Source organism: Nematolebias whitei, chromosome 14, assembly GCF_014905685.2.
Source record: "Nematolebias whitei isolate Nwh7 chromosome 14, NemWhi1, whole genome shotgun sequence".
Taxonomy (NCBI): domain Eukaryota; kingdom Metazoa; phylum Chordata; class Actinopteri; order Cyprinodontiformes; family Rivulidae; genus Nematolebias; species Nematolebias whitei.
Window position 1 is genome coordinate 32,066,149 of NC_056511.1, and position 10,409 is coordinate 32,076,557.

General features: G+C 39.6%; 1 protein-coding gene across 1 annotated transcript in view; it reads right to left on the minus strand.

Moving 5' to 3' along the window:
• Positions 1-3,618: 3,618 nt before the first annotated feature.
• Positions 3,619-10,409, minus strand: part of LOC119420098 (transmembrane protein 164) — a 30,221-nt gene continuing 23,430 nt past the window's right edge. The window contains exons 4-7 of the mRNA XM_037687469.1: positions 9,817-9,842; positions 6,496-6,502; positions 5,838-5,953; positions 3,619-3,839 (exon numbers count right to left, since the gene is read on the minus strand). Coding sequence (XP_037543397.1) covers positions 3,633-3,839; positions 5,838-5,953; positions 6,496-6,502; positions 9,817-9,842 — 356 coding nt within the window. The 3' untranslated portion in view covers positions 3,619-3,632. The remainder of the gene's footprint in view (positions 3,840-5,837; positions 5,954-6,495; positions 6,503-9,816; positions 9,843-10,409) is intronic.

Sequence of the window (10,409 nt, forward strand, 5' to 3'; positions counted from 1 at the left end):
CAAACAAAAAAAACAAATCTGCAGTGTCTCTTTGTGTCACGGGTAAAGTGTAATGTTAGCAATAAGCTAATCTGTTTTATTAGGTTTTAAAATGTGAATTTCTGATAATTGCTTTTTGAACAAACATTTTTTTCTGTAATGACTACATTTGGGCTGACTTCTAACATTAAAGTAATGGTTTAAATGTAGGATGTCAAAATATATTTTTTTCCGTATATGCGCACACACACACACACGTGTATATATATATGTATATATATATATGTATACACACACACACAAATATATATACACACAGACACACATATACATTGAGGAAAATAAATATTTGATCACCCTGCAACTTTGCAAGTTCTCCCATTTAGAAATCATGGAGGGGTCTGAAATTTTCATCTTAGGTGCATGTGCACTGTGAGAGACAATCTTAAAAATAAAAAATCCAGAAATCACAATGTATGATTTTTAAAATAATTTATTTTTGTGTTACTGCTGTAAATAAGTATTTGAACACCTGTGAAAATCAATGTTAATATTTGGTACAGTATCTTTGTTTGCTGTTACAGAGGTCAAATGTTTCCTATAGTTTGTCACCAGGTGTGCACACACTGCAGCAGATTCTGGCCCATTCCTCCACACAGATCTTCTCTAGATCAGCCAGGTTTCTGGGCTGTCGCTGAGAAACACAGAGTTTGAGCTCCCTCCAAAGATTTTCTATAGGGTTTAGGTCTGGAGACTGGCTAGGCCACTCCAGAACCTGGATATGCTTCTTACGGAGCCACTCCTTGGTTCTCCTGGCTGTGTGCTTCGGGTCATTGTCATGTTGGAAGACCCAGCCACAACCCATCTTCAATGTTCTGAGGGAAGGAGGTTGTTCCCCATAAACTCAATCCACGGCTCTTCTCTTAATACAGTGCAGTCGTCCTGTCCCATGTGCAGAAAAACAACCCCAAAGCATGATGCTTCCACCCACATGCTTCACAGTAGGGATGGTGTTTTTGGGATGGTATTCATCATTCTTCATCCTCCAAACACGGCAAGTGGAATTAAGACCAAAAAGTTCTATTTTGGTCTCATCTGACCACAGAACTTTCTCCCATGGCTCCTGTGGATCATCCAAATGGTCGTGGACAAACTTAAGATGGGCCTGGACGTGTGCTGATTTAAGCAGGGGAACCTTCCGTGTCATGCATGATTTTAAACTATGACGTCTTAGTGTATCCACAGTAACCATGGAAACAGTGGTGCCAGCTCTCTTCAGGTCATTGACCAGCTCCTCCCATGTAGTTCTGGGCTGATTCCTCACCTTTCTTAGGATCATCGATACGCCACGAGGTGAGATCTTGCATGGAGCCCCAGTCCGAGGGAGAATGACTGTCATGTTTAGCTTCTTCCATTTTCTAATAATTGCTCCAACAGTTGATCTTTTTTCACCAAGCTGCTTAGTAATTGCCCCGCAGCTCTTTCCAGCCTTGTGGAGGTCTACAGGTTGGAGCCATGTCATTGACTGTTCGCTTCCTTTTTCTCAGATATTTTGAACTGGATTAAGATCAGCACCATCTGTAGGCCATGTTGTTGACATTACGTCTTTCTAGAAGGAATATTTTTTTAACTTAGTTTTTATTGATTATCTTTTTGTCATCATAACAGAACCAACTTATATCTGCAATAGATAATAATCACAATCTTATAAAAGTTATAAACAAAGGTACAGGTATGAGAGAGCAGTCAGGATTACGCTTCATATGTAGTTTCTCAGGGCTAAGAGCCGGACCACGCCAATAATTGTCCTCAAGGAATCTAGTCCATTTTCCCCATGAATTTCTGTAGAGTTCAACTTGCAGCCTCAGCATAAATGTTAACCTCTCCATTTTTTTAAAGATAATGGATGGAGTGGAGGTGGACTAGCAGGTCTTTGAGGGCCAGAATTGTTGCTGATTGGCAGGTGTTCAAATACTTATTTACAGCAGTAATACACAAACAAATTACAAAAATCACACATTTTCTGATTTTTTTAAATTTTTTAGATTATGTCTCTCAGAGTGGACATGCACCTAAGATGAAAATTTCAGACCCATCCATGATTTCTAAGTGGGAGAACTTGCAAAGTCACAGGGTGTTCAAATACTTTATATATATATATATATATATATATATATATATATATATATATACATACACACACATATACATAGATGTGCTAACCTAAATTAGCAGTTTTCTTTAACTTATTTAAAATGGTTCTTAAAGTATTGTTTTTTTGAGAAGGCTAACTTTTAATTTCCTCTTACCAAGCCAACAATCACAGCAACATCCGATTTAGCAAAAACCACACATCTGAATGGTTTAAAATCACAGTAAATTAATAAAATATGGTTACAAATAAATGTGTTTATGGTATTTGCATACTCGAGCACAAGGAGTAATTCAGTTAATGGAAATTTCCCTTTTATTGTTGACAACAAAATCAGAACCGACGGAGGTACAAACGTTTCTCCTGTTTCCTGTTGAAGATGACTTACAGACATTTTTTTCTTTCGGCTGCTCCCTTCATCACGGTACCCGGTACTTACAGAATATCCTACAATAATACAGAACTCTTTGGTGAAATGTGATTTACGTATGACTGACATCTTCTAATCATCTGTTTATTTGGAGGTAAATGAATAAATGAGCCACAGAGACTCCATGCAGATTATTTTACGCAGTTTTCAACAGGGAGTTTTGTTACACTTAAAATGGAGATTTAGGATGCTTCGACAGAATACCTGACAATCAAGCAACAATTTTAAGTGTCATAATGTATTACGGCACAGATACACATTACATAAACATCCTTTCTATACTGGACAGCAACATTTACCTTAAAATGAAGTCAAGGTCACACCTTGTTGAATACATCAAGCACAATAAAACAAGAAAAGCACATCCTCCTCTGCAGAGGACACTCCATCCCAGAGTAGATCCTCCTTCTTCACTTTAACTCACAGCATGAAACACGTCGTGTCTCCTGACTATCATAACTGGAGTGCTGTGAACAAGCTGCAGACAGAACGACAAAACAAACCATTTATAAAAAAACGTTAAAATTCTTAACATTTGTGTTTTATTTTTTTAACCTTTAAAGGTGGAAACACTGACGTCAAACACATCCTCACTACACACAAGCAGTAACTTTTACAACAGCTCACACTTGCAATCTGCTTCGAAGCGCACTTGAGACCAAGAAAATGGCAGCTTAACCCAATAAAATATGTTCAGGCATAACTATGACATTAACTGAAAGTAACAACTGTGACATTCAGGTGTTTCCATTTCCTGTCCATAGAAGTTTACAGTTACAAAAATCCAGCGCGATAACTTCCTCATATTTGTTTACACACATCTGGAGATCGTACACCAACAAACCCCGGCCAGCTCCGCAACGCTTACAGCCTGAACATGCACGTTAATGTTGTGCATGCAAGTATGTGAGCGAGACACCGAATGACACACAGCATCACTGGCCCTGCAGCGTCCCGTTGTTTCAACAGAGCAAAAAGTCTTAAAAGATGCGTTAAAGCAACGATTTAAAACCATCCGAGCAGTAAAAGCAGGGTGTCAGAGCGAGGCCGGAGCGAGCCCACGCTGGACCGTTAGTTGACTTTCTTGCTGCGCAGTCGGAGCGTGTCCAGCCCGTAACTGCAGACGGAGCCGCTGTACTGGGAGAGGAGTGTGAGGAGCTTTCCATGGAGGAGGGTCAGCAGAGTCTGGTGGCCCGTGGCCCACACCCGGTACCTGGGCCCGTAAAATGGGTCGGACACGGCCGGACACAGCATGTTGTTCAGGTTGACCTCGGTCGCCTGGAGGACAGAGAGGACAGGATGAGTGAGTTAGAGCCATAATTTCATGTAATGTCAATTTAAAAAGCATTATCCACTTGGATGAGGTTCAGGCAAATGTCATGGCTGACTTCACTCTGCATATCTTTATAAATCATTAATTTCCTCTGAATTTCTGCTCCAGAAATTTTTCCCCTAAAAATGAAATGAATAATGAGTTCAGCCCCGTTCAGGTCCACTTATCATTCCACTGCAGAAACTCGTTTGGCTGCTGAACGATTCTCATCTTGTAATCACTGCAGATTTTCTCTCTAATTTTTAAATTTTTTTTTATTATTATTCATTCACTTTAAAGCTGAAGTGGGTGAACAGAAAACAAAATGTCAGCGTTTCCACAGAATATCTCAAAGATTAATGTCAGCATTGTGAAGTTTACGATGTTTCCTATTTAAAGACGCGTTTCAATGAATTATTTTGCAATCAAGCAGCCAAAGTTGGGGATATTTGCCTTTTTATTAATTACCGTATTTTTCACCCTATAAGTCACAGTTTTTTTCATAATTTACATATCCTGCGACTTATACGCTGAAGCGACGTATTTATGGATTTTTTCCCAAATTTATAAACTAATTATTGGCTGAGATTTGACCGTTTTCGTTCATTCTGACTGAAAATATTGAACACATTTTCAGCCACTAGATGGCACTCGAGTTGTATGCCGTTGTATCAGGTAATAGGTAAAAGTGGCTATTAATGACACAATCAGCTTGCCATAGCCTGACACAATCATCTGCCTGGAGCAACCGTCAAACCAGCTTCATTTCACTGTGCCGCCCCAGTGAAATGAAGCTAATTTGACCACTGAAGTGCATTTATTAAGTTAAAGTTTAACTGAGACACCTTTACTATAAAGTCGAGCAAACAAATAACTGTTGTTAGGTGGTTATCTTGTTAAATTTTGAAGAAATGCACAGTGACTCATCCCTCAGCACGTTCATGTTTCTGTGTATCTGCTTTAGAAATGCAGCTGATTTGGTCGTCAAGGTGCATTTATTAAGTTAAAGTTCAACTGAGACACCTTTGCTATAATTATGAGCAAACAAATAATTATTTTTAAGTGTTAATCTTGTTAAATTCTTGTTAAAAGTCCTCCTGTGCAGGCCCCAGCAAAACACCGGCCCACATTTCCAGGTTGTCAGCGGTGACGCATAATAGATGCGACATATACGGCAAAGCGACATATTTATGGATTGTTCCACTTTATTAGATATACTTGGTCTGATGTGACTTAAAGCGCAGTGCGATGTGTACAGCGGAAAATACAGTAATTTCTCAATTGCAGCTTATAAATATCATTTAGCCCAACAGTTGTGATGTAAAAACAGAATTTTACTTAAGTATTTTAAAACCGAGTATATCTGTTTTCTTTTTATTTAATATTAAGAAAACAAGTGGAACTATTTCTGAATTACAAACATTTAAAAATAATTAATTTGAACACTGCAGCCTGTTTAAAGAGACTTCATCACATGTAGGTGGTTCTTCTTTTCAGATATTTTCTTACTGCAGCCCAAAACAACTGCTACTGGTTTACTATTGTCTTTACGTCTACATTTAATAAGCTACAACACACCCATACACACTGCAATATTCATCGTTCTTTTATCACCATTATCACCATTCTTAATCTAATGAACTCGTTCTTCTCATCTCTTCCCACCTCATCGTTCTTGTTTTGGCTTTTTTATGCGTCTTCCTTGAAATGGACACTTATGAGTAACTGTAGCATTTCTACATTTTGTTTTAATTATTCTTTTCTAAAATGTCCTAAATATGATCATCATAAAATTAATTATGAGCATATTTTTAAAAATCTTTGGCAAACTTCTGCTTGCCTCATCTGATTGAAAAACATGATCTATTAAAATAAACAACATAAATGTAAAGGTGAAATCTCTGCAAGGGCTTGCTGTGGATAATGAAATTCCACAGGGCGGCCAGCAGGGGGCTCCATCTTACCAGGCCAAGAATCTGCAGGAAGAGGAAGTGGTAGAGAAACAGGATACCAGTAGAGAGCAGCGCCCACCACATGTCTCCCAGGGGCTCGGGCTTGTATGTGCCTGCAAACAGAGTCACTCATGAAACATCTCACTGAGGTTTAGAGAGAGAGCTCACAACTTATAAACATCTTCCATCTGAGCTCTGTTTATAATGAAAGAGTGGATTTAACACTAAAGGCCTGGATGATAAAAAAATATTTACATGATGACAAAACAAAATGAGCACTAAGGAGTAAAGGTTTGATCAGGGAAATGTTTGGTCCACATACAGACCAGCGATGGCTTTGTAAATGATGTGATATGTGGGGAGCTGTATGGACTGGGCACCAGAAGGAATAAGAAAAATAAGAGAAAGTGAAAGAAATCGTGTTACCAGGTAGTTGCCAGAACAAAAGAGTAAGTCAAAACATTAAGTGAAGGTGACCAGACACAGAGGACCCATTAGATATTTAATGGAGTTTGGTGGAGGTTTGGCTTGGTGACCTCTTGTCAACACCCTTAGGTCTATGGTGCACCCCCACACAATGTGAAGGTTCTAGTGGCCCAGGACAGAACACACCTGGTGACAGATCACCATATAAAGCACCAAACATTAAAGAACTCCTGCCTGTCATTACACAGGTACTGGGGCCTTTACAAGCCGCCATGTCATCCTGCCCGTCTAACATCAGAAGGTTCACCATCCCATGCACGTGTAGTGAACCTGATCTGACCCTGATCTGACCCTGATGACCTCAAATCTATCAGATGGACAGAGACTGTTATTTTCATTGATCTGAATACAGTCTGAGCCATCTGGTGACTTTCTTTCTTGAATTAATCAAGCAGAAAAGACAATTCTCTATAATCATTACTGTTTACAAATGTTTGATAATCAAATTGTGTTAGTTCCATTCAATGCTTACAGGTTGGAAAGAACTACTCATTTTTATTTTACATAAACAGTAAGTAATGATTTTTATTCCTCATTCAAAGAAGAAATCAGGTTAATATGCATTTCTTGATTCTCTGTCTGAAATGAGCCAAGTTTTGTAAGTATGTGAAAGGTCGGTCTTCGGTCAACTAAATGTTTACTGAAAAAGAAATGTCATGTTTAATCTTTACAGAAGATACAGAAGAGTTGACTCCACGAAGTCTGCTTTTCTGCAATAATCTCTCTGTCAGTTGTTGAACAATCTCATTCTCTGACCTTGGCTTAGATAACATCTTACGTCACAAAAACACACCTCTTTCTGGTCCATCCACGAATCAGAAAGCTCTCAAATGAACCGGAAGTCGACCCATTTAAAATGTGGCAACTTCCCAGTTCATGTTAGAATGCAGAATTCAGAACTCGGAATGGAAAAGAATTCCAGAGATGAAGAACTAGAGAGTTGCTGACAATTAAGAGTCTGAGAGTCTGAGAGACTTAGACAATGAAGAGTTGCTGAGAGTAAAAGAATGAAAGGAGTTCAGAGTTCTTGGATGCAGAACGCGTTCAGGATGATCCAGAGACGTTTTGGAATTATAATTTCTGTTTGAACGACCCACGCACGACTCTCGAAGGATTTTAGCTGTTCTCAACGGAGACGCTGAAAAGTCTGGAGGATTCTCTATCGAGCTGATCTATCATCAACCAGGTAACGGTCTCTTCTTCGACTAAAGTGTACCAGAGGCAAGCTGAGATCTGATGAAGCGTGCACGTTCTGGTCAAACAGATTAATTCCCTCACATATCTCTCTGTAAGATAACTCCATTTCATCTTAAAACTCTCCTCTTTCTCATAAAATCAGTACAGATATTTTAGAAATATCTGAAGCAAAGTCCTCAAATCACCGCCGAGTGATTTGAAGTTCATTATTTGTGAAACTTGTCTGTTATTATTTTCATATTTTGCCAAATTAATGTAAATGTTTGATGTTAAACTTTGATTCTGAAAATAAATGGCCGCATTCATTTTGATGGGTCAAAGATAAATAACGTCTCTCGTTACATTTTTGTTAAAATTCAATGCACGACTTACACAGTCAGAAAGATGAGGAACTCGTGAAAAAGTATGCATATATCTCATATATTTGTCATACTACACACGGACCCAACAATTAATAACAATCGGTGCCATAACCAAGAGATGTGGACCGATGATGATGTGTTGCGTTTAGAGATATGCTCTCTGTTGTCATGGATGATCATTATCTGTACATACAGTGAAGACAATTCAATTCAATTCAGTTTATTTATATAGCACCAAGTCACAACAGAAGTCATCTCAGGACACTGAACAGAATATCCTAGAATTGTGCCGCTCAAGGTGGCTGCATGTTGGAGCAGCTCTGTTTCTTTCATTCTGAGATTTTGCTTTTGGAAACTTTAATTTCTCTTTTTCTGGATGTAAATCACATTTTTTTGGATGATTGTTTCCTCTGGTATCAGATGCTGTGCAGCTGAAAGGATTTTTACTGAAACTTTTTTAGTTTTGGACATTTGTTATGATGCGTAACCATGGCAACAAGGCAGTTTTCTACAACCAACAGCAGCTGATTAACATCTCAAAAGCTCAAATAATATCTCAACTACAGCCCCAAAACTCAAATAAGTTGAAAGGATGTTCTTTGGACGCATTCTCATCTACCTGCCAGCTGTGCTCAAGTGCCTGACCACTGAGATCCTGGAACTAGCAGGAAACACGGCTCATGACAGCGGAAGGACAGAATCGTCCCTCGGCACCTACAGTTGGATGTCTGCAGCGACAAGGAGCTCGGCAGACTGCTGGGAGGAGTGGCTATCGCTCTAGGAGGAGTTCTGCCCGCCATTCAGGCGGTCCTACAGCCTGGGAGAACCGAGAGGCCAGCCGAGTCTGGGTGGACGGATTGGACGGCATCTGCAGCCAGTTTCTTAGGATCCACTGTGGGATGGACCTTTACAAGAGATCCTTCCTGCCTACAGCCATCAGCATCTATTACATCTCTTAATGAAATGAGGATCACGAGTTACAACAACAAATAATTTCCCTTTGGGATTAATAAAGTATTTTTGAATTGAATTGAATTGAAACATTCATATATAAAAATTATAATTTAAGACTATTTAGTCCAATCCTCAGTGTTGTGGTGAGACACGTTACTGTTGGTAGGATGTGGGGGGGTCATGGGCTCAGACCTCAGGTCATGTCTGGTAGTGAATCCAGGGACACTGACAGCAAAGTGCCACATCAGTGACGTCCTGCGTCCACATGTCTGACTCCTCCTGAGACAGCACCCTGCTAGTTTTACAAGTCAACATGTGTTTACACATGACACGTGTGTCACTCTATAAACAGCCTGTGTCATGCTGAAGTCCTTCCAGGACAGCCATGCACCCCCCCACCCCCCACCAGTTTTTCTTGATCCAACATGTGGGTTCAGTTCAGATGTTCACTCTGACCCGGTGCTGACCTACAGGATGTAGATGCCCGTTAGAACAGCTGTGGGCTGACCTACTGCAGGAAAGAAAACAACAGATGTAGGACTGTTCTGTACTGAATGTCTGACTGAACCCATGGGGGGGGGGGGGGGGGGTCACCCCCCCTACAGACCCTCATCACAATACAATCACATGACCTTTCAACACGTGCAGTTTCATCTCATTTCCACCTGCTTGTTTTTTTTTTTTTTTTATTGTTGCTGTCAGTGTAAGAATGTATAACCAGCCGTTAAAACAACAAGCCTTCCCTCCTTTCTCACTCCCGACATCTTCTAGAATACCACGGAGAAAAAACAAGTTCTCATTTGATCAACTTCACTTTTAAAACAAACATTTTCTTTGGCAGGATTTTGCAGTGACTTTACTAAAGAACAACGGAGCCCTCCAGGCCTCAGAGCTGTTCTTACTGTGCTAATAATGAGATAAGTCATCTCCTCTGCAGACGGTTTGATTACTTTTTATTAGTTATAATTTTGTGCGTTCACATTGTCTCATACCATCTTGGATCTTTGGACATAAAATACTAGAGTTAATCCAAACATGAACTTGTCATGTGAAGAGGTAGAGCAGCACACAGCTGATACCTGAGGAAAGTCAGCTGTATATACAGGTCCTTCTCAAAAAATTAGCATATTGTGATAATGGTCATTATTTTCCATAATGTAATGATAAAAATGAAATTTTCATATATTTCAGATTCATTGCACACCAACTGAAATATCTCAGGTCTTTAATTGTTTTAATACTGATGATTATGACATACAGCTCATGAAAACCCAAAATGCCTGTCCCAAAAAATTAGCATATTTCATCCCACCAATGAAAGACAAGTGTTTTTAATACAAAAAATGCCAACCTTCAAATAATCATGTTCAGTTATGCACTCAATACTTGGTCGGGAATCCTTTTGCATGAATAACTGCTTCAATGCGGCGTGGCATGGAGGCAATCAGCCTGTGGCACTGCTGAGGTGTTATGGAGGCCCAGGATGCTTCGATAGCGGCCTTAAGCTCATCCAGAGTGTTGGGTCTTGCGTCTCTCAACTTTCTCTTCACAATATCCCACAGGTTCTCTATGGGGTTCAGGTCAG